Source organism: Chenopodium quinoa, unplaced genomic scaffold, assembly GCF_001683475.1.
Source record: "Chenopodium quinoa cultivar QQ74 unplaced genomic scaffold, ASM168347v1, whole genome shotgun sequence".
Lineage (NCBI taxonomy): Eukaryota > Viridiplantae > Streptophyta > Magnoliopsida > Caryophyllales > Amaranthaceae > Chenopodium > Chenopodium quinoa.
Genome location: NW_018742890.1, coordinates 395,941 through 419,968, shown reverse-complemented (window position 1 = coordinate 419,968; position 24,028 = coordinate 395,941). Strand labels below are relative to the sequence as shown.

General features: G+C 35.0%; 4 protein-coding genes and 1 pseudogene across 5 annotated transcripts; 1 reads left to right on the top strand and 4 right to left on the bottom strand.

Annotated features, from left to right (window-relative positions):
* Nucleotides 1–2,467: 2,467 nt before the first annotated feature.
* LOC110726904 (rho GTPase-activating protein 6-like) lies at nt 2,468–4,068 on the bottom strand. The gene is made up of 3 exons (XM_021906427.1): nt 3,643–4,068; nt 3,365–3,483; nt 2,468–3,043 (listed from the first exon to the last, which is right to left on the bottom strand). Exons 1-3 carry the CDS (start codon nt 3,704–3,706, stop codon nt 2,885–2,887), a joined length of 342 nt encoding a protein of 113 aa, XP_021762119.1. The 5' UTR covers nt 3,707–4,068; the 3' UTR covers nt 2,468–2,884.
* Nucleotides 3,861–4,633, top strand: LOC110726952 (annotated as a pseudogene).
* A 47-nt stretch (nt 4,634–4,680) lies between these two features.
* On the bottom strand, nt 4,681–12,288 carry LOC110726903 (protein HAPLESS 2-like). Of its 2 annotated transcripts, none has more exons than XM_021906425.1 (19): nt 12,026–12,288; nt 9,684–10,012; nt 9,439–9,582; nt 9,075–9,163; nt 8,829–8,868; nt 8,658–8,715; nt 8,502–8,562; nt 8,238–8,316; nt 7,997–8,131; nt 7,696–7,890; nt 7,350–7,430; nt 7,170–7,270; nt 6,923–7,040; nt 6,789–6,821; nt 6,599–6,692; nt 6,398–6,486; nt 6,153–6,268; nt 5,475–5,575; nt 4,681–5,382 (listed from the first exon to the last, which is right to left on the bottom strand). In XM_021906425.1, the coding sequence occupies exons 2-19, from the start codon at nt 9,936–9,938 to the stop codon at nt 4,895–4,897; spliced, it is 2,277 nt and encodes a 758-aa protein (XP_021762117.1). In that variant the 5' UTR covers nt 9,939–10,012; nt 12,026–12,288; the 3' UTR covers nt 4,681–4,894. The 2 variants fall into 2 exon arrangements, with proteins under 2 accessions (XP_021762117.1, XP_021762118.1); XM_021906426.1 differs by having other exon boundaries at nt 9,684–9,870.
* A 2,473-nt stretch (nt 12,289–14,761) lies between these two features.
* Nucleotides 14,762–16,280, bottom strand: LOC110726867 (rho GTPase-activating protein 7-like). Its single transcript, XM_021906386.1, has 2 exons — nt 15,465–16,280; nt 14,762–15,343 (listed from the first exon to the last, which is right to left on the bottom strand). Exons 1-2 carry the CDS (start codon nt 15,528–15,530, stop codon nt 15,032–15,034), a joined length of 378 nt encoding a protein of 125 aa, XP_021762078.1. The 5' UTR covers nt 15,531–16,280; the 3' UTR covers nt 14,762–15,031.
* A 1,277-nt stretch (nt 16,281–17,557) lies between these two features.
* LOC110726902 (UDP-galactose/UDP-glucose transporter 7-like) lies at nt 17,558–22,008 on the bottom strand. The gene is made up of 7 exons (XM_021906424.1): nt 21,447–22,008; nt 20,261–20,366; nt 19,900–20,145; nt 18,867–18,977; nt 18,605–18,763; nt 18,100–18,243; nt 17,558–17,940 (listed from the first exon to the last, which is right to left on the bottom strand). The coding sequence occupies exons 1-7, from the start codon at nt 21,485–21,487 to the stop codon at nt 17,776–17,778; spliced, it is 972 nt and encodes a 323-aa protein (XP_021762116.1). The 5' UTR covers nt 21,488–22,008; the 3' UTR covers nt 17,558–17,775.
* Between the last annotated feature and the right edge of the window lie 2,020 nt (nt 22,009–24,028).

Below are 24,028 nucleotides of genomic sequence, written 5' to 3'. Positions count from 1 at the left end.
CCTATATTTTTTGCACAAGTAGTTTTATTGAGATAAATAAATGTACTTCGTAGTATATTACGGAGTAAATCTTGAAACATGTTAGATTTATCCAACACATTATACAGTATATTCAATTATTATTACAAATTAAAAAAGTGAGCAAATCACACTAATATAGTGGTCAGAATTTGTAGTGTAATAATTTTTATTTCAAGCAACCATCATTCTTAGGGTATAAAGTCATTTTTTTTTATTTTTTTTTTTTATTTTTACGTTCACACCCTTTTTTATATCCCGTCTCTTGTACTTTTTTTGTTTTTTTTTTTTCCTCTAAACATTCAACTTCCCTCTTTAATTATAGAAGCAAGAGTATACAAGGTAAGCTAGTTCAAGATTTCTAAATAGAGGGAGTATATAAGATTGTTATTATGACTACACCTTCTGATGTTGCTATATACCTACTGTTGGCATCTTATACTTATGAAACTATTTTTTATAAACTCCATGTTATTTTTCTTATAAAAATATTTCATGATCAATTTGTGTTTGTAAAAATAAAAAAAATACCGGATATTATTGCTAAGGTTTTTCTCTATTATAGGATTATTATGGCAAAAAATTATCAATGACTTCACTAGCCTTGTGACCCTTCTGACAAACACGGCTCTACTTAAATTGTCCAATAAATTATTATTGTTATTATTGCATTTTCTCTTTCTTTTTCTCTCCACCAGCCCTTGATCCCCTGACCTTGAGCATACCATTATTACACATGGATCTTTCTCTTTCTACCTTCTACTTATGCTATCAAATTTAAATCTTTAATTCTCAATTTATTTTTATTTTTGTCACATAAAAACTTTAAAAGTATAAAAATAAAGGGCAATTTCACTTTGCTACCACCGAAACACATGCACCTCACTTATGCTATCCCTTTAACATTTTTTTTTTATTTTACTACTACCTAAAATCACATTTGTTAAATTTCACTACCACTTAACGGAATCCGTTAGGGTTCCGTTAAGTTTATTAAAAAAATAAATTAAAATGTTTTTTTAAAAAAAGAAAAACCCAGCCACCCCTCCATTTCCTCCACCTACGCAGCCCACCACCCCTCCCGTCAGCCAGCCTCAATCCCCCCCTGCCGGTGACCGGCGCCTAATGCTTTAGTCGACGCCGACGACCCTACCTCACTGCCTTTCCCCCACCAACGTAGCCCACCCCCCTCCTTTTTCCCCTTCTTGCTGCCCCGAACCCCACCCCGAACCAGAAACCACCCCCTCCCCATTCGCCCCGTCGGAATCGCCCCCCCTCCCCATTCCACCACCAAAATCGTCCCCCCTTCCCCTACCCTTTTCGGTCACCCCTAACCCTAAACCACCACCCCTAAAATACCATAAGCGAAACCCTAAAACCCGTTTAGGGTAGTTTCGAGCTGGTGGTTTAAGGTTAGAGGTGCCGGTTTTTGGGTGGGGGAAGGGGAGGGGGTGTCAATTTCGGTGGGGGAATGGGGAGGGGGGCCGATTCCGGTGGGGCGAATGGGGAGAGGGGTGGTTTCCGGTTCGCGGTGGGGGTCAGGGTAGCAATAAGGAGAAAAGGGAGGGGGGGTGGTTGCGTAGGTGGGGGAAAGGGATTAGGGTGGGGTCGGCCCAAGTTATCGCTCGCTCGCTATAGCTCGGCCTTGTCGCAACCTCGTGTGCAATCAAACTATCGCTCGCTCGCTTACGAGCTATAACTCAGCCTTGTTTTCGTGTGCCGTCACCAAGAGTACGATAGCACTTTAGGTAGCTCGATAATAACTTCCTCTGATTTGCATTATTAATGTCATAACTCCAGCACGAAGGGGGTACATGAGCTTACCGGGTCAGGTCATGGGCCGAATTTTCACTGACCCGAAAAGCGGGTACTCAAATACCCGGGTACCCGTGTTTGAACACCCCTACTTGTGACTTTGTGAGGAAGATATGGTCTTATGACTTGGCTTTAAAATACCTACCCAGTACAGAAGTTAATTACTTAATGCTAGATTTATAATTACACTAACGAATTAGATAATAGCATTTTTGGGTAGAAACGTCCAATTTTTTCGATAAAAATTTACACTAACCTCGAAATTTCTGATCGTTTCACCCCAAATACCCGGACTTTTTTTTTTTTTTTTTTAATTTATAATTACCCTAACAAATATTTTTGTAAAGTTACGACCATCTCAATTCATCAGCATAATAGTATTATGATGTCCTCACTTTCACAAGTTCTAAATTATGTTGGAATCAAGGAAAGAAATGCAAAGTCGACTATAGCCATAAGCCTGATCGAGCTAGCTGTGCCGATCATGCGTGAGAGAAAGATGGATTGCGAGCTGGAAGCTCATCTGATCGGGCGAGTGCTGCTAGAAACAACATTGTTCTCTTTCGCCTTGTCGGGAGAGCCTCGTCCGATCAGGCATGTGTGATGCCCAGTCTTGTGTGGCTACGTATTTGATGCCTATTTGTTTCCTCTTCTTACCTTGGATTCTTCATTTTGTAACCTCCTCTTAACTCCCATTTAATGGGTTGTTTAAGGACCTTAATTTCTGATTAATGTTTTATCTTTTGAGCTTTTTTATCTCTTCACTTACCTTGTTGATTTTTATATAATCTCTTGGTAAGAATAATAAAAAATATATATACATGCTACACATACAAGAAAACACATAAGCCAAACACATTCTCTCTATCTTTGGGCATAAGTTACTTGACTGATTGACTCCAACCTGACCACCCTAAAGTGCCTTTGTGTGAAAGTGGTGTATTAATCTTAGAGAACGTGCTGGCAAATACAATTGAGTACCATGGTTGCGCCGGAATTTCGTTTTCAAGTTAGTGATTTACATCATTGACACACCATTCTTGTTCCATTGTTATAAGATCAACTTTTTGATCTTATTGTTAACTACTTTTGTAGTCAACAAAAAGAAAGATAAAATAAACCAAAAATGGACCTTGTTCATAATCCTGGACTCTGCGCTCCACCTCTTCAACATCTGCAGACTGTCGTAAAATTCCTTCCACTTTATTCCCTGCCACAAAATAGGACACCTTGAGATAAAGCCTTCACCACGACACAACTACAAATACATTCCATTAATATTACAACCAAATGATAAGATGTGCCTTCAACAAACAAAAGCAATCACATTGAACTAGAACATGTTGCAACACTGTTCATATTATGAAGAAGAATTTAAAAATAGAAAAGAACTGGAATTTGGAAGATGATGGGGAATGAAAATGCAATGTTAACAAAATCAGACAAAGCCTCATTCACTCACAAAAAAGTGCCATTAAATTTCCCGAAAGGAATGACCAGTCCTTTATATATATATATATATAATACTCACCATAAGTTTCAAGAAATCGAAGAGCTTCTCCAAAAAAGAGGGTCCACCATCTATATCCTCCAAAGCAAGCAGGATTGGCTGTCCAACGACCAAAGACTTAACTGGGCGCTTGTCCCTCCCTGGAAAAAATTGAAAGGATCCATAGATCAAATGATCCATCAATCATTTTAAAAAAGGATAACTCCCCTCTTGAAGGAAATACCTCAAAATAAATAGGAAGAAACACAGAAAACATATTGATTTTCCAATTACACTAAACAGAAATAACAAATACACACATTGATTAAATGATCCATCAATCGCATCACTTGTGTCATTTCGAAATATGCCATTATGACCCATCAGAAGGGCAGCACTTGGTGCCTGTGCAAGAGCTTGCTCCAAGGCTGTCTGGCTAGGATAGTGCGTTAGTGCCCAATTACCTACTGACCAGGGGAGCGGAGCCTGGCCATTTGCTATAGCCACTCCTGCAAGCTGCTGTCAGATTTCAGGTGTAATGGTTATGACTTGTAAGGTTTCTCATTATGATTTATCCGTAATCAGGTATACCGACAACTAAGTACTGGTTTTCAGATTTTCAGCCTGATATATTCTCTATACTTGCTTGATCTATGATTTAAAAATAAACAAAATGACCTGGTGTAAGAGTTCAGCAATTCATGCTTCTTTTATTAGAAATGTGAAATAGGTATGGTAGAACTGTTGCTGATTTTAATTTCTGGTTTTACCTGTCACAGTTGTATGATGTGGTGCGGAAAGAGATATGGTACCATCCAGACATGTTCTTCTACAGGGACATGCTCATGATGCTTGCAAGGAACAAAAAGGTAGATGAAGCAAAGCGGGTTTGGGAAGACTTGAAGAGGGAAGAAGTCCTATTTGATCAGCACACATTCGGTGACATTATGAGGGCCTTTTTGGACAATGAACTGCCAGATGAGGCAATGGAAATGTATGCTGAAATGAGGCAATCCCCCGATCCCCCTCTTTCACTTCCTTTTCGAGTCATTCTGAAAGGGCTTATTCCATATCCTGAATTGAGGGAGAAGATCAAAGCACTTTGGAGAGCTATTTCCTGGATACTCTGTCTACGACCCTCCTGAAGACCTCTTTGAAGACCAAGACTGGAAAACAGAGAGTGATTTGGATTAGTAAGGCAAGTTTACCAACCTTAGTTCTTTTAGAGAGAGAGGAGATTTTTGAGTCTTTGGGACAGTGAGTATTTATCTTCTTAAGAAAAAAAAAGAAGAAAAAGTTTTTTTGATTGGATGAAACCTCAACTGGAAAATTTTGTATCTATGTTTTAAATGAGAAAATTTAAGCTTAAAAAGCACTTTGTATATTCCAAACAATTGAGACTGTTGTAATCCCACCAGTGTGTAAGTTTGATAATACAATTGAGACTCTCATTTCACATAGATAGAAATTTGGAGTTTTGCTTGCGCTGAAGGGAATTTCATCAGAACCTTCATTCATGTTTTTTGCTTTATGTATACTTCTCTTGATACAATTATGCAAATGTTCTCATCATCAAAGAAAAGAAGGTTCATTTTCATAAGGCTCATGAATATCTTCCTTGTCATATATTTGAAAATCAGATGTCCTTTCGTTGGCTCTCCTTCCTTTCCTATGCCTGTGATGCCGAATCAAATCAACCTGATTATCCAAATGCTGAATTGCACCAGTGCTACTTCGATGCTTGCCGTGTTTGTGCTTGTCTTTATGGACATGATGCAAATACTGATTATAATCGCTTGATCGATGTGCTGCATGGTGATGATCTTGTTCATTGTTATTCTTCCAGTTCCTATGCTTTACTTCATGCACGTTGTGATGATGATGTGCTCGGTGATGGTGAGGTCGGTGTCTCTTGTGATGAATTCGGTGATGGTCATGCTGAATTCTATGCCTCGGAATTTTCTTGTGCCTCGGCGTACCTTCCCAGCAATGATCTTCCCACCAGTCGTAGAGAGGATCAAACAGTCCTTTTTGATGTAAAAGCCATAGAAGCACAAGCGCTAAATGTCAACAGAAAAAGTTGCAATCAAGGTTAATTGTTATTGCATTCAAATGCTGAATAAATGATGCAGAAAAAAAATAATTTGGTTACCTGTGGGAAAGATGGACAAAAATAATCCAAACATGATGACCCAACTCATGCACACATATTGAATGTGACAAAGGAAGTCGAAGAACCCAGAACACTTGCTTCTATTCAGAACAACAATGTAATGGTTATATTCATTAGAACAAGACATGAGAAAGCAGAATCCAACACTTTTGCCTACTGCTACTTTATTTAGTTCATAAAATGAAGCCATCACATTAATTATATGTTCTGAGATAAAGTTTAGCAGGTGAAGTCTACAGACATGCGTTACAGTAGTTGAAGTTGGCAGAACTGTCAACATTTTTCGACCCTCATAGTTCGAAGGTGTGCACAGCTCAAGAATGCTGATACAATTTAGTCTGAAGTTTAAACTCACAGGAGTCTCTTATAAGGACTTTTAGGCTTGCTTTGTATACTTTCTGATGATATTATTTTTGTTTAATGTTAATCAGTCTATGCCGAAGCTTTAGAATCTGAAGTTTTAACTCATAGAGAACCTCCAATATTATTTTTAGGCATTTTCTTGGCTTTCTAACAAAAACTACTAGTATCAACATTTTCATGTAGTGAAGTGTATTCAGTTTGGTTACTCTTTTTTAACATAGGAAACGAAACAACAAACAACTACTACAAAATTATGCAAAATCAGCAAAAATTTAATGGACTCCATACAAATACCTGCAATTCTCTCCTGTGATGAAGTCTAATAAACCAGCCCAAAACTTGTTCCATAAGTCTTTGATAATTCCAAATAAGCTTGCTGTCTCAGACTTTGGTGGCTGAAAGGGGGCTCCCTGTAGTATATTATGTTGCATCAGTTATAATGCAGACACAAACGGTCTATAATGTGTAAACGTAAGTGTGAGTACATAAAATTGGTATTCTAAAGTCATCCTCTTAAAGTGCAGTGTGGAAACATTTACCTGTGTTCCATTGTCAAGCACAGTGGCTGTGGTGGTGAACTGGCATTCAGCTCTATCGACTTCATTAAATTCCGAATCTTTTAAAATTGCTGCATTCAGGGAAACATTTATCTGAAATCATATGTACTACAAATCTAAATCAAAAAACAGCAAAAACTTAAAAGCAAAGCCAATTTAAATCAGCAAAAAAAAAATCTGTACCAGAACATGCATATTTTGAAGCTTGATCAGAAGTTAGATAGATTTTGAATGATCGATTACCAACCTCTTCAGGCTTCATGATAAAAAATTGTTCCTGCAATCATATGTTTGTGAACATCAAATTCTGGAACTCAGGGTAGTCATGAAAATGTAAGATCAATAATCACAATGAAGATTTCGAATCAAGTACCTCCATCATTGTCACACCTTTTGAGCATTTAAACTGTATAAAATGTACAAAAATTAATTTACAAACTGTCTAATGAAGTATGAGAATCCAAAGAGGAAAATTTGGGAACACAAATTATAGCATCATTGGCATACCGTCAAGCTGTATGATGCTTCCACTTTCCCGGTGTTCTTTGTTTTTATATCTGCAGTCCCATATTGCGCAAGTGCTTCAAATGTAGGGACAGTAACACCTAAAATCTTCCCAGGGCTCCTACAATTACATAAGAAATAAACTTTAGAACATTGCAGTAGAAAATTATCATATCAGAATATAGCAGCATAAGACATCAGAACAAACTTTCAAATGTAGCAAGCATATTTAGTAAAAACATATACTAACCTCTGATAAACATATTCTATGTCATCAGCTGCTAATTCTATCACAAGATTAGTGTTGATAGCTTCAGAAATCCCAAAGGAAAACGTACGAGGCCCTGCACCCTGTATGCCTTTTCAGTTAATGACAGACTGACAATATTTTTATAGGTGAATAATGTAATGCAAAATCTGTAAACTTAACCGGGTGCTCATTTATCCTTTCAAACCTTCCTACCACACCATACAAAGGTGGTTGATGCCTAGCAATTCGATTCTGGTCAGCCTGGAAACAATTAGTCAGAACGCTTTCAGTCCCACCAGACAATTTTGAGTTAAAACATGCCAAAATATAGAGAAGAGTATAGATAGAGGAGCACAAAATGGGGAAAAAAAAAAAAAACAAAAACAAAAAAACAAAAAACAAAACAGCTTTGTGCAAACATATTGCCTATATTAACTCAATCAAATCGGAAAAACTCGGGAATAAAGGACATAAGATGAAAAAACAGTATTACAGTTAATTCTATTTCTCAGCTATAGGTACTAACTTCATAAAAATTCCACAGCTGGTTGTGCAAACAGCTCCAGTACGGGGAGGTGCAGAAATCTGGTTGACCGTTAAAAGCCTCATAACCGACTCCAATTTTATTGCATTCAAGGCCATCCAATGTGAATCTCACTCTCTCAAGTAGCATATACATAGAAAAATTACGTCCTAGGTCTGGAGGCTGGCCTGGTCCATGCTTCAGACACCACAAAAAATAAAAAAATAAGGTTGGCACTCTGAGTCGGTCCAAATTCATTGGCAGCATAGCCAAAACTAAGGTTGCACAATGGCAAGCAACATACCACCCTCGGTATCACTAGGTAGAATTCCTCAAATGATGGAATATTAGTGTAACCACCAAAATCACCAACAAGATTCACTCTGAGAAAGCTGTCACTGGACAAAGCTGTTCGGTTATCAGGACCAACGATCACTTCCTGAAGATGAGTCAAGAATCCAACATATAGGACATATGATTACCAATAAGGAGGAGAAAAAAATCAACACATTCACATAACACAAACTTGTTATGATGTGACTTACTGATACTTTAGATCCAGTCTTGACTTCAATCCGAACACTAAATCCTATAATTCTCTGTCCAATGCCAAATACATGGAACCTAAAAACATTAAAAAGTTCATCATGTTATCCAGCTAATTGATTAGGCTCAAAAAAAAGAAAAGTACAACTAGATCACTCTTTTTAGCACATAAATCCAAGACTATAAGATTATAGAAAATAGAAAAACTTGATCTTGAAGCAATTCAGGCTCATCAGCAGGCGACAAGGAGTCAGTTGGCTTACCAATCACCAGGAAATCGTAGACAATGTGCAGTATTCGCTTTCCCCTTTACCAGCTTGTCAACTGATAAACAACACAAATAATAACACAAAAATTTAGAGTCAACAACCCCTATGGACACGAATACTGAATTTGTTTGATTAGTTTAGGAAGCTTACAAAAGTTTCCACATGAAGAAGGTACTCGTCGTCTATCACCACAAGGACAGCAAACCGGCTGGTGTTGGGCATTAAGATACAATTAAAACCAGGACAATAATTTGATTACAAATTTGAAAATTGTATATAAATTTACACATTGGAGCGTTCAAGATCAACAAATAACTATACCTGAGAGGCTTCAATAACGTGACCTTGATCATCCTTCAACCTATAAATCGAATGACAAAATGAAGGAGTCATCAAACTCACATAGACTAAGCAGCTGCATATATTTGTATTTCATAAATTTACCTAAGGAAACAAATACATAAAAATATATATCTACAAGCCACTACATAATCAAAGCTCGAATTATGGGATTAAGGGCAAACACCCCCAGAGTAAGTACGGGGACAAAAGAGGGAGAGAAATTGCCTCTCACAAATCTTCACAACATGAGCATCAGCATCCGGCTCACACTTTCGTGTCTTGACATAATACTCTTGGGGTTTATATGGGACATCCTGAAAATTTAATGCTGAAACATGTCAATTACCATCAAATTTTTCAACAGAAAAACACAAGAAACAAACTTAACATTCCTAATTATACAAGAAAGTTACTTAAAGTTTCAACACAAATAATGTTAGGCCATTGTAAACATAGACTACACTCCATGCCAAAACACACATCAGCAATGACACATGTTATTTCCGAACATCAAGATTATGACAATAACAATGTCATATCAATTTCCTTAAAACAAAACAAAGAAAAGTCAAATACTAGTTATCCATACTCGTATATAAGTAAGATCAAACACGGCATAAGCAACAGATTTGTTGACAGTAATCACAGGGGGCAATCGCAAAGTCTGCATCTTATTCGTCGAGTTTTCCTCCACCTCTGCAACCTCTGCCACCATTGACGCTTCTCCTCCACTCTAAAAAACCATTATTATGTTTCAACAAGACCTATAATATCAACTAGTAAATGTAGGAAATAAACACGACAACAAGTCAACAACTGAAACAACCAACTTACAGAGTTGCTAGGAACAACCATGTTAATGATGATCTTGCGAGTACAATTAAGATTACCATTATCATTAGAACCATTTGCTTCTGTAGGAGAAGTCTTTTCACATTTTTCGAGTTTCGATTTCGAAAGTATCTGAATTGCCTCTCCATATACAAATCCATATCCAAATCTTCCTCCATCACCGCGATTACTTACAAAAAGTGGAAAAATATTAAACAAAAGCAACGTTAACAACATAACCTTACAAACCCTTTGCATTGTTATACCATACACCAAAATTTTCCAAAACTTAAGTAGATTTTCAAGTGTTTTTAATATACATTCAGTTTCTCCTGCAATTTTCAACAAAATCAAGGTAATTAGTATTAGCAATCATCTGCAAAACAATTAAAATAAGCAATATAGTAATGAAATTTAGTATTAAGCAATAAACAAAATCATGAACTAAACAAACACAATCAATGAATTACAAAAAAAGAAAAGAAAGTAAAACTTAAGTGTTAGTAATTCTGAAGTAAACATACATTGGTGAATGATGGGAGGAAAGGAAGGAGATGGAAATAACTAACTGCCAATTTATTTATTAATTAATTACTTCAGTTTTTTTTTTTGGAAAAAGAAAGTGCAATGGTTTTTTTTACAAAATACTTATGTACCCATGTTAATACACCGGATATATCCTAATATGGAAGTTAATCGTAGTAAAAGAAGATATAGGGGGAATTATTTGGTGTTAAATACCTGAAAAGACCTAAAACCTCACTTTGACACAACAATCCAGACACTATTTTGCGGTTTTAGGCACGTGACTTTATACTTATGGGCCGATTTTTTATCCACCGAAAATGGATAAATAACTCATTTAGTAAAACATATACCTTAAATCTTATAAATTTAGGGTTCAATTTTAATTACCCAAAATTTGATTTTAATCACCCAAAAATTCAATTTACAACTAATCTAATACATTCAGATGAGTTTAGATCATCACTTCAATTAAACAAGTTCATTTTAGTAAAAAAAGTTACTCCATACAAAAGTTCGACTTTCAATCCAATCTGATATATGGTTTTAATTTTTTTTTTATCTGATCTAATTCCAACGATGTAGTAATTACATAATAATTTACAAGTATAATAAGTTTAAGATTTTGGATCAATTTTCACTAAATTTAAGTAGCAAAGATTAATAAGTGAACAAATAGATTCCCCAAATAAATCACTCATTACGTCATCATCATATTCATCAAATGTATAAATTAGAAAGCCGCCAAACATCTCAATTCATTTTTCTCCTCTCTTTCCCAATCAATTAATATATTCTCAATTAAAGTGTTTTCGATCTCTTTTGTTTTTATCCATTAAATTAAATTCCCACTTTTTCTTTTTCATTTTTTTTTCTCTATAAATATCTACACTTCTCCTCATTTTTCTTCAATTCCCAAAAAAAAAAAAAGTGAACTATGTCGGCGATTTCCCGACGACTATCCGCCGGCGCCGGAATACCACCACCGGAATACCAGCGATTCAACATGCCATTCCGACAACCTGTAACAACTCTTCGATTATCACGAAATTCGACGACATCAAATGATAATACTGTCAATAAAACCTTGTATTCACCCACACTCTTCTAAACACGGTCCACTTCTACATCAGAATCTTCATTCACACCATATTATTTGTCTTGCTGTATGTTAAGTGTTAACCTTAAACATTCAGCTAAGTCATACTACACTCGATCACACCAAATTAGACCATATTCAAAATGTCGAAAATTACTTGTGAACATGACAAATAACCTCTTAAACCTCTTCAAATTATACCAAAATTATACAAAATTCATGAGAATATACCTCAAACTATGGACTTTCATAAAGCATGGCAAGAAAGATACACTTAAATACTCATCTTCTACTCTTAACTTCTTAAGAGAAACATCAATGAAAATTTTGCCAAAAATCTCTTAATTTACATCTAAAATTCCAGAGAGCTAACATGCATACAAATGGATAGTTTATAAATTCAATAAATTCATCATCTTCAAAAACCCAAAAACCTCACATAAAGAAACCCACTTCAATTATTCATCAATTCTCACCTAATTTCTAAAAATCAACTAATGGGTTATTGAAAAAATGGATTGGAAAAAAAAAACCAATTAATCCTCTTATATTTCTCTTGAATTACCTATTCAACAAGACACATAATTCAAATCCTAGAAGGGATGTAAACCCCAAATTTCAAAAGCATTCATTCAATAAATCCCAGGAAATTTACAGCAAAATTAACATTAAAAATACGCGAAATCACGTAACTCAAAATATATAAATGGAAGAGACTTACATGGGCAATTGGGTACTCAAAATTATCATAGAAATCGTAATCAAAAGAGCAACCAGAATCAGCGAGAATGTTCGAGAGGAGAGAAAGCGACAATCAAAGGAAGAAGAAGACAAGAAGTAAATATGGGAATTTTGTTTTCAAAGGATTAAATGGTGGATATTCGATTTCATTCAATCTTCAATTTTCCAATTACAAATTGAATTTGAAGATCATCCGCCCCGCCCTTTTTATTGGGCATTGCGGTTTGTTTTTATGTTGCTTAACATTTTGTACCACTTCATTTTTGTAATATTGTACTCCGTATTGACTGTATATATGTATTGCATTATCGAGTACGGAGTATTTAAGGGGTTAATGTAGTTACACAAACTAGGTTAGGTCCCGTGTCATGCACAGTAATTCTTAATAACTATATTTAACATTAATAATGAATTTTCTAAAATATTATACAGAGTAATGAATTTATTATAAAAGAGCCTATAATGCATTTAGTTATTATAAAAGAGTTTATTAGCTAGATAGCTATTTTTAAAATGCATTTGAGAATATGTGTTGTTCATACTTTTTTTTTTTTTGATCAGTTGTTCATACATTTTTCATCAACAAATTGGTATAGTTTTCTTGTTGTTAACCAAATGAATTTCTTAAAAACGTTGTACATTGCACTCTGCAGTCCATATGTATGTCACAAATTATGTAAAGAACCTATTTTTTTTTCCCTTAAATTTATAGTTGTTACTTGTTAATATTTATTTGTAGAAGGATACATCAAATCTTTTATATTAACTACTTTTTTTATATTTGAAATTCAAATTACTTTCTTAGAGGTTTTTAACACATAATTAAATAAAAAAAATAATAGGTAGTACATAACATTCTAGCACAATTATGTTAAAAATCTGATTTAATATTTATTTCTTTTTACCTAATTTTATATTTTTCTCAAAAAAAAAAAAAAAATATATATATATATATATATATAGTTGTCAATGAATATATTATGGAAAGATATATCAAATCTTTTATTTATGTATTATTTTGCAATCTTTTTCATTTATGTATAAGATTTGTCAAATATTTTATTTATGTTTATTTTGCTATCTTTTTATTTATGTATAAGATTTGTTTCTAAAGATTATTTAAAAAAAAAAGTAAAATAAGAGACACACCAAAAAATGACACGTGTCATTGCTGGTGTGTCTTTTAGTATATAGTTATTGATTCTCGTATGAATTTGAGATGATATTCTTGGTTGTACCATGTACAGTAGTATTGTACACATGGTAAGCTTTGGGTTTCGGATATTTATAGATTGTGTTTGGATGGAATGTATTTATGTAGGCTTGTAACGCACATTTAGTTGCAATCTCCGTAGATGCTTATTATTGATGCATCATTGAAGAGGCAAATTAGATGATTGTTTGAAGATTTAATTTCAATTAGGTTGTGAGAATAAGAGGCTCATTTAAAAATGTTGCTTATTAAAGCAATTATTATTAGGGTGAGCAAACCGAGTACCCGGTCAAAATATTAGGAACCGAACTTGAAATTGGTTGGGATCGAGTCCTAAAATTCGGAACCGAAATTGGAATTGGTTCAAGTGGGTCCTAAAATTTAAGAATTGGAATTGGAACCACTGGGTACTGGTTCCAGGTACCCACTTATGTATGTAATTGTTAAAATATAATACAAATTATAATACTTATTTTGGTCTATTTTCATTTTTAGCGTTTAATTCTTATATTTATTTATACATTAAGTGTATTTATGTTAGGTATTAATAATACTTTTTCATTATACTAACTAGATACATTCAACACATTTTATTATTTAAAATTTATTTAGTATATCGGGTACCCAACCGGTTCCGGTTCCAAAAAGTTGAAAATTGAAATTGAAACCGGTTGTAACCGGATCCTTAGTTTATTGCCCGAAATTGGAACCACCGGGTCCAATTTTGATTCCGAACCCGCCGATTCTTAACCAGTTCCGGTTCTAATTCCGGGTACCTAGAGTTTTTGCTCACCCCTAATTATTATCATAAAAATGAGAATACAAGCTTTTATTTAGCCAAGAACAAATAAATTCATGCTAACCAGAGTTCGCACAAGGCGATCAAACTACAGTACCAAAGATTGACAAGTACTTCTATACTTCAAATTACTTTGATTACAAAGATAAAAGATACACGGACATAATTATAAACAGAATTATAGCATACTACTCCCGAGCAGTGGCGTCTTCAGGATTTCTAAATAGGGGGTTCGAAATTTCGAAAGTCTAGAATCGTAATTAACAATGGAATGAAAATATAATAATTAAATATTCAGTACATAAGTTTCAATCATGGATTGCAAATAAAATACATAATACAAATAGAAAAAAATAATAATTAAATATTCAATACATAAGTTCCAAAAGGACTCTAAACTCATGGTATATACTCCACAATGGCACAATCTACAATTTTACATTATATATCATTAATTCATTATATCTCAAATTCCCACAACAAACATACATTATCAAGAATTAATGGTATATTCATTGATAATTTGATATTGATTTGAATAACATATATTCTATTTAACCCTATTTCGTTTTTTTGTTTTTTTTTTAAAAAAAAAACTTTTCAATTTTTTTAAAAAAATCAGGGGGTGAACCCCTACTAGATCTGCCCCTGCTCCCGAGTACTCTGTAATAAACTGCAACATTTCCAAAAGCTTTGTATAAAGAGGACCACACAATGAAGAGTTGCATACAACAAATTGTAAGAGAACCATTCTACAATACTTACTAAAATACTAGATACATCGCTCAAGGTCTATTTTTTTCCCTCTTTTTTTGAGTCATTTTTCCATACTTTGATACAAAACAATGATATACATACAATACAAGCTACCATTCTACATATTTTAGAATCAGAAGAAATTGAAGGGGAGAAAAGAAAGAGATACTATCCTTATCTGCGATTCCACGGCCAAAAACTAAAGAACACAAAACTCTCTAAATCAAAGAAAGAGCAAATGCAGAGATCATTTGAGTAGAGCACAAAAAAATTACAGGAGAAGTATATGCAATCAGTAAAAGGATGTACAAATTATAAACACCAGGTTGTGAACATGTGGACAGTGAGCTCCATGACGGCGAAGATGGTCTGTACAAATAGTCTTGGGAGTTCGCCACCCCATAATTCAAATCCAGGTTGTGAAGCTGCTCCATCAGTTGAGATCGCCGCTCCTTGAAAAAGTCAAGCCGGGTTGTTAACTCTACTAGTGTTGATGATGCTGCTGATGGATGTCGGGGAAAATCCAATACCTGCAAGTTTAACAAATGCGATTAAATTAATGTCAGCAAAGTCTAGCTGATAATGGGTCAGGCCGGAAAATTTAAGAAGCATAAAAGCGAAAGAGAATCAGAGGTACAACAGAAGCCTTACCTCCGGTATTCTTGAAGTGGATGGCATAGAAGCAGAATCAACACCACCAAATTCATCAAAAGACATGTTGGCAGATGTTTCAGTGCTTTTTGAATCACTTAAACTAGTCGGTTCTAGGAACTGCTTGCGAGGCTGCCGGCTACTGCTCCCAGCAGCTGATATTTGTCCCTTGACGTGATTGGCAGCGATCCCTCCTGAAGCATAACATTGCAAGACACTTATTGACAAGGTGGAAATAAGTTCTCTGCCAACAGCGTGGAATCAAAACCGAACAAGTACTGGGATTGTCCCATAGGGCTATTTGTGTTCACTCCTTAAGGAGGGACAGATGCTACAGAGCAGAGAAAACACAATCTGCAAGCTTTGAGATCACATTTATTCAAAAGCACTATACCAAACATATGGTGTGATGACCATACTGTTGTAAAAGAAAAGGCTAGTGCAATTAATTAAATCCATTTCAATTCTACCATATAAAGACCTAGATCCAACTATCTGTCTGCTTTACCAGCCATCGCTGAAGGTAAGGCCAATATTGTAAAGGAAGAAGTGTAACCAAGGGTGAAAAAATCAACATAAAAAAAAAGGGAAGATTTAAGAAGCATAAAAGCGAAATAGACGAACAAAAACAAAGAAGGAATAAGATCTTTAAAGGCTCCTAAAAACTAGCAAAGGATCATGTCAGGGAGAATATACCTCACATCGTTGTTTCCCCATGATTACAGAAAGCAAGGGTACTATCAAAGTCTTGCTGAAGAAATCTCCTGCACATAGCATGATTACAGTAAGACTTCTCACTTTTAGATCAGGAAGGAATTGACAGTAAGTCAAATTACACAGCATACAAGTAATTAATAAATCAGACTCTCAATCAATGGGGTAATGTTGACCTTCTTGGTATTTTGATGATTGATAAACAAACAAACTCTGACTAATGGAGTTTGATAGTCAATAATGTATACTGTATTGCTTTTTGAACGTTTTGGCTTTTGGGGGTTCAATTCCTAACTTTGCAAAATTACTCATGATTTAATATGGAGTCCTCTGAAGAATTTTTATAGGGAGACCTTTTATTACACTGAACAGGCGAACGTCGCTTGATTTGTCTTGAATTCCCAAAGCCTTTGGAAATGTATTTAAATGCTGTGGAGTAATACATAGCCCTTCATGCTGGAGCATAATGAAGTATGAGTAGATGTTTATTTTTACGAGAGCATAATGTATGTGTCTTATATGTGGCCATGTGGGGACTAGGGAGAGAGTGTGCAAAAGCAACAGTAGGAATTATTTAGAAAGTGGAAAGTGTAAGCTTTATAAAAACAATGCCTCCGCATTGGGCGAGTGCTGCTAGAAACAACATTGTTCTCTCTCGCCCTGTTGGGAGAGCCTCGTCCGATCAGGCACATGTGATGCCCAGTCTTGTGTGGCTACGTATTTGATGCCTATTTGTTTCCTCTTCTTACCTTGGATTCTTCATTTTGTAACCTCCTCTTAACTCTCATTTAATGGGTTGTTTAAGGACCTTAATTTCTAATTAATGTTTTATCTTTTGAGCTTTTTTATCACTTCACTTACCTTGTTGATTATTATATAATCTCTTGGTGAGAGTAATCAGAAATATAGATACATGCTACACATACAAGAAAACACATAAGCCAAACACATTCTCTAGATCTTTGGGCACAAGTTACTTGACTGATTGACTCCAACCTGACCACCCTAAACTGCCTTTGTGTGCAAGTGGTGTGTTAACCTTAGAGAACGTGCTGGCAAATACAATTGAGTACCATGGTTGCGCCGGAATTTCGTTTTCAAGTTAGTGATTTACATCATTGACACACCATTCTTGTTCCATTGTTATAAGATCAACTTTTTGATCTTATTGTTAACTACTTTTGTAGTCTTGAAAACACATTATTTTACAACAAATTATACAAAGTATTTTTATACAAGTATAATTCAAATAGAAATCATCTTCAAATTTCAAATTCAGCACGAGAATGCTGGAACACACTTGATCTTTGCCATCCAAGTAGTCATACATTGATACATGGAGGTTTTTCCAAATATTGTTTCCAGAGAAACTAAAAACACGCAAGGTAAATCATTTATTCATTTGATTTCAACATCTTATATTTCTTTCGGAGCAATGTGTAACAAATATATCTCTATTGCTGAGGTTCACATGGACGTATACATTAATGAAAATAAATGATGCATGCCATCACCAAACAAAATAGTATCAAATGAAGGCAGAAAAAAAATAAAAAATAAAAAAAATAAATAAAAAATAAAAAAAGATATAATCCTATTATTTTCGATATGCCTCCGCATCAGGAATTGTCTTAGGTAGCTTATTTTTCTTCTCCTGGTATTTGGCGTAAGAATACCAAACGCCTCCTACAGTGTTGATGACCAATCCAGTCACATTCAGAGCATGTATTTCTACTCCTCCCAGCAAGACAAATCCAAGGGTCTAACAGCAGAGAAAGAAGTTATATAAGCATACAGCAGTATTTTAACCATCCAAATAAGCATAGATTACCCTTGGATCATGCAACAACCAAGCACCCCCACCGGGAAAAAGGTAACCAAGTATTGCATTTTCATAATCACAAAGGGAAGTGATTCATACCGTTGATCCAACACCTTTCAGAACTCCAACAATAGTGGTCGTCAGAGCAGAGTTGACTATCGTACAAAGGAACATGGTGAAGTTGAGGGCAATGCCCATGATTAGAGAAGCAGCAAGGATCACCAAAAATGACATGGAGGAACTCTGATTCATAGTACAAAAATGTATTAATATAATCATTCTCATGGATTAAAAGCATTATACAGATACCATCACCAAGAAGGCAAGAAACAAAGAAATTTTTAATATATGCCATTACCAAAAACGATAAGCATGTCTGGGAATTTGCAGATTAGTGATTGGTGGTGTAGAAGTTCACAATATACTCAATGATAATTGCTACGTGCTACTTACATTATACTCTTTTTCCCTCTTATGACTGCTTAAAGTTGAAAAGAACATTCAGATCCAAACAAATTGAAGTTTCATGGTACTAATCTGGCTTTTAATTAGCTACAAAAATGACTTCAAAGACAAGGACGAGATCACAAGATTGAGTATTTACCTTGCCAAACAACAAAGATAGTGAATCAGGAAACTCTTTTGTAGCTAGAATAAGAAACACAAGAACTGGAAGTGACAAAAAGCTGTTATAGAACATTATCTCCACTGATGAGAGTCCATCTTCTGCACCAGACTTCTCAACTAAGACTAGGTACATTGTCTGCATCCAGAAATAGCATTCTATTACCCTCCAAACAAAAATGATGAAACTCACACAACAGTATGCATCTAAACATAGCATTGTCCATTAAGGAAAATATTACCTGAAAAAAGACAGAAGTTAATGCCATGCTGTAACCAAAAAGGTCAAAGGAAAAATCTCCAAGTGCTGCAATAAGTACCCCAACAGCTGTTAGGATCACTGAAAGACTCACCTGAACGAAAACAAACGCCAAATAACTGTTAACATACATGATTATGTAGGGGAGTAGAGCATACATCAAAAGAAGTTAAACTTATGTTTTCATCCCAATGATAAAACCAATCATCACAGGGTGCAAGAGTCAAGAGGTTCATATAGTTATCCCCCCCCCCTCCCCCCACACACACACACCCAAAAAGAAAAACTTTCTCCCAATAAAAACGAGGTCAAAGCCTAAACTCAATGTTACCCAAATTGGTTGGATACAATCCATATAGCCGAGGGTTTGGCAGTCTAATGCACTCAGCCTTACCCTTATGTGCAGAAAGACACAGTTTCTTAGTTGAGCACAACTTCCTAAAAAAGGTCCTTCATACCTAACTATGTCTTGTAATAACTCATATCTTAACACAGAAACATTTGGAGCTTGACACCTTTGCACAATTTTAGCTCTATTGGCATGCCTAAACATCAACAAGCAACTGTCATTTTCTCACTCCCACTAACCAGTAGCAATGTAGATCAGTGAAAAAAAATGCAGAATCCTGATCTAGGATATTTCCCCATTTGTGATGGGAAGAATCATTAGTTAAAAGTTAAAACCCATGAACCAAAGGTTATTCTCTAATCACTATAATTTGCAGTTTCACAATAGAGCATGATTTTAAATTGACTGAAGGCAAATAAAGGACTATGCCTCCTCTTTCCAAACTCCAGTGCTCTGTCCAAAGATACGCATTGCATATTTTTTTATTTTTTATTTTACAAAACTCACTACTACGTAAAATATTTTTATTGTATTTCCCTAGCAGTTAAGACTTCATATTAGTGCTGAGGAACAAAAACGCATGTCATGACTCATCTTCAGTTACAACATTTTGCACAGAAGAATTTTGATAGATCTTTGCTGTGGAACTAGAATGGTAAGTGCAAACCTGTCTTGAAGGTCTTTTCTTCCCTGAAAAGAATCCAGCCACCAACACAGCGAGTGGTGTAAGTCGTTTGATCGCAATGTACATGGGTATATTAACTCCTTTCAAGCTTGCTAAAGCAAAGGCTACATTGGCATTGTAGAAAAGTGACACCCAAAGAAGCTTCTTAGCAGTATCCATGTTCAAAGCCTTGGCCTTTGTGTATCCCATCACACGACCGATGTGAATAAGCAGAGCAGTTGCCAATTGCTAGACATGAAACAAGCAAAAAAATCAATTTGAATGAAATAAAACAAGGCAAACTATTAGCTACTAACACTATGCTAAGGTTAAAAATTACAAGTTTGAAAATTTCATCACGTACCTGGACTGTGAGGAGAGTCATTGAGTACGAGTATTCCATGAGGATTGCCTTGTTGAGGAAGACCATAGCCATAGAAGTAGCTCCATAAGATAAGGCAGCAATTAAACTGTAGGCAAGAGACACCAGTTGGCCAATTGTAAACACAAAGAAATATAACACACAGTAATTTACTGATCGATCCCCAACAAACTTACTCCAAAACCTTAGCTACAACAAGATAATCTTCCTTACATACGAAGCATAATTTTAGTACAGTAGACGCACATTATAGTGGAAACATCTGCTTGAACAAACTTGCAAACCCAGTACTCCACATATAATCAAAATTATAAGTGAAATGTTTATGTGCACTGCTCCAAGCCAAAAGGTTTGCTCACTCCCTAAATTTACTAATTTATCAAAATAATCAACAAGATGTACTCAAATGAGTGGCTTAGTCCAATTCACTCACTAGATCACTATAATAAATTCGACGAATATTTCTTTCTTTTCTTTCTTTTAACAATTTTTATCGAATACGAAGTATATCCTGTACAAAGGCCTTAAAAGACATGCCGCAGCTAAATTCACATTTGTCACCAATCACCATGACATAATTTCATTTCCCATTTGATCGTACAGTAGCATTAAATGAAGAGTACACAAGTCCAAGCTTTTGCAAATTGCAACTTTCTGACAAAATATTGTTGATTTTGCAGCTTTTACCGTCCTATGACACAATCTACATGACAATCAACCTCACTTCTTATTCTTTTACTTAGTTTGGTATTGATTAGTGACTGACTGACAGTCTGACAGGTTCCCCTCTGACTCCGATTCTGGGGGCCCACCATAAGTCCATAACCACTTACCACCGCCCCAACATTATAATGTGAATTAAAGGACAATGCATCTAATCACATACAATACCACTACAGTCTACAGTAGTTAATCATAATTCACAATGTTAGGTACAACAACACAACTATATCACCGCCAATTTAACAAAATAGTATTTGAAAGATTTTGATCCGATAATCTATGATTAACACTTAATCATCTTTTAACATAACATGCATCACTTGTGAACTACAAATATATCCAAACAAAAAAACAGAAATATATCAAATAAGGCTGATCAAGTGACACCCAGATATCAAATAACCCCGAAATAACAAAAGAAATCAAAAGAAGAAATCATACGAACCTCAAATATTGAGTGGCCTCAATATCTGGAAGAACTTCCATTGTTAATGGTGGATTAACCAAATCAATTAATTAAGCTTTCTTCTTAATTAATTGTAAGAGTGATCTCAATAGTTGATCTGACATGCAACTTCACAAATTGATCTGAGAAAACCCAGGAATTGATTTACATGCTTTAATAAAATGTCACAAAACCCAGACTTTAATTTACATATTTGAATAGAATAAAAAATGTAAGATTGAATGAAAACACAGAATTTAGTTTACATGAAATGTGTAGATATTTGGAGGATAGAATAAAACCCAGAAAAAAAGTGAAGATTTTTGTAGGATTAAATGAGTCAAATAGGATTGGAAAATGTAGGGAGTGATGGTGTGAAGAAGGGAAGAACATAGATAATAAAGATAGAAAAAAGAGAATAAAAGAGATACAGGGGTCCTGAAATAATGGGTTCACAAATGATATAAAATTCCAAATCCCGATCTCAATGAACAAAATTGCGTAAAGAAAAATAGCAGAGTGAGTAAACCGCGTTGATTCCTTCTCAAGTGTCAGCGTACTTCAACAGTTAACGGATCCGGGACCCTACGTTAAGGTGGTCAGTCTTCTCACGAGTTGGGGTAATACCAATGGGGTTGCTTGTCACGAGAAATTATAGACGGATGTGGGCCATGTCGGGCCATGTCTTAGACCTGGCTATGCTAATGTACATAGACAATCGTCTCATAGTGTAGAAATTTGAAAGGATGGTCCAAACACAACATAAGGAGCATACTGCACGTAATTAGAGGCGGCTAGTGGGACGAGTTGTGCACAACCCACTCTGACCTGCATGGCTGGTGGATCAACCCAGCACCAACCAACACGACCCAATTTTGGCTGGGGTGTGTGTTGTGTGTCCAGTTTTCTCAACCCAGCCCATTTTGATTTGTAAAACCTGACTTATTTTGCACAATCTACCTGACACAGCCCATTAACACACCAATCTAGCCCACCATACATATGAATCAATCCACTTATTTAACTAAACTTGAACTTGTCGGTGATATAGTTGTGTTGTGCATGAGCTTCATTTTGGAAAGATCGATATGAGTTCGGCATGACCTGACTATTTCATGTCCGTTTGTAGACATGACTACTTGAGCACGAGGCACGCTGGCATGACATGACTCGAGCCTATCTTTTCTATCCAGCCTATGGAGGGAACCTTTACATGCAATGTAATCGTGTTATTTTGTGTATTAAGCATGTATATTAGTGTGATTTATCATGTCGGGTCATGTCAAGGTAAAGTTTTTTAATATCTTCCAAAAATATGTGGCACAACATGGATGATAACAGGTCACGTCTTTGTGCGTTTTTTAGTGTTGGCTCATGCTGTGTCGCAAATTGGACATGCCAATGCCATCTTTATTGTCACCTATTTTGATTTCACTTTAATACATTATTGCTTAAAATAATGTTTTACAAGTTAATCCATATGTCTTGTCTAGAATGAGGGTGTTTGGACTTACAAATTTAATGGATTGTTGCAGAACCATATGTGTGAAAAGTGGTTATATTTTTTTTTACTCGTAGTAAGTGTAATTGTTAACTTTTGAAGAATTCTGACAAAATGTTGTTGATTGGTAGTAACTTTTATATGAAACAATCTACGAAATTAAATCGTCCACTTTGCTTCATTTTGTTTTACTCATTTTGGCATTGATAAGTGATTGGATGATTGACAAGTGCTATTCAACACCAATTAGCGACTACCAAGTGTCATTACACTCTTGTTTGATGATTGACAAATGCCACTAAGAGACAACCATAACCATTTCGTCACTTTCCAACTCAATAGGGTTATGTAATTTTCATGAGTTTGGAGATTCGAAATTATTATTTAAGAAAATAAAAATAATTGAAAGTGAATCGAATATTTGATGAGCTTTATATTGTAATTATAGGATCACTTGAAGTTTTTGCTATATACCAACTCAGGGGCATTTTGTCATTGCTATTGCCTATAATTAATCATGGAGTGATTAAAATACAACACAACCCATGAATCAATTCATCACTTTAAGTGACGGGGAGCTAAAGTATTATGGAAATATTATAAATTCAATATATACCAAATGAAGGAACATGACTTTATTTATTAATACTCTATACAAGTATTAATCGTATTTATAAAGAGTCCCAATTCGCTTACACCCCTCTATCTCAGGTTGGTAGCACAAAGGACTTGTTTTCTTCAATTTGTTTCACATACTTATTACTTAATTCTTAATAAATTCAGATCAGATCAAAACAGGCCAAAGCAGAAACATTAAAATCAAGTCAGATCAAAACTTTAATTATCATTTACTTATTGCTAAATATCGTTAATTGCGAATTAAAATGAATTATGAAAATTACATATTTGAAAATCATAATAAAACGAATCTAACAAGATTCATTTTGATAAGTTAGATTCGTTTTGATAATGTTTTTCTTTATAGATTAGTATTAAAATGAGGTCTATATTTAGTTAAATTATTAAATCAGATTAGATCAGATAATAAAAAATCAGATAAGACTAAATTACACCTTAATAA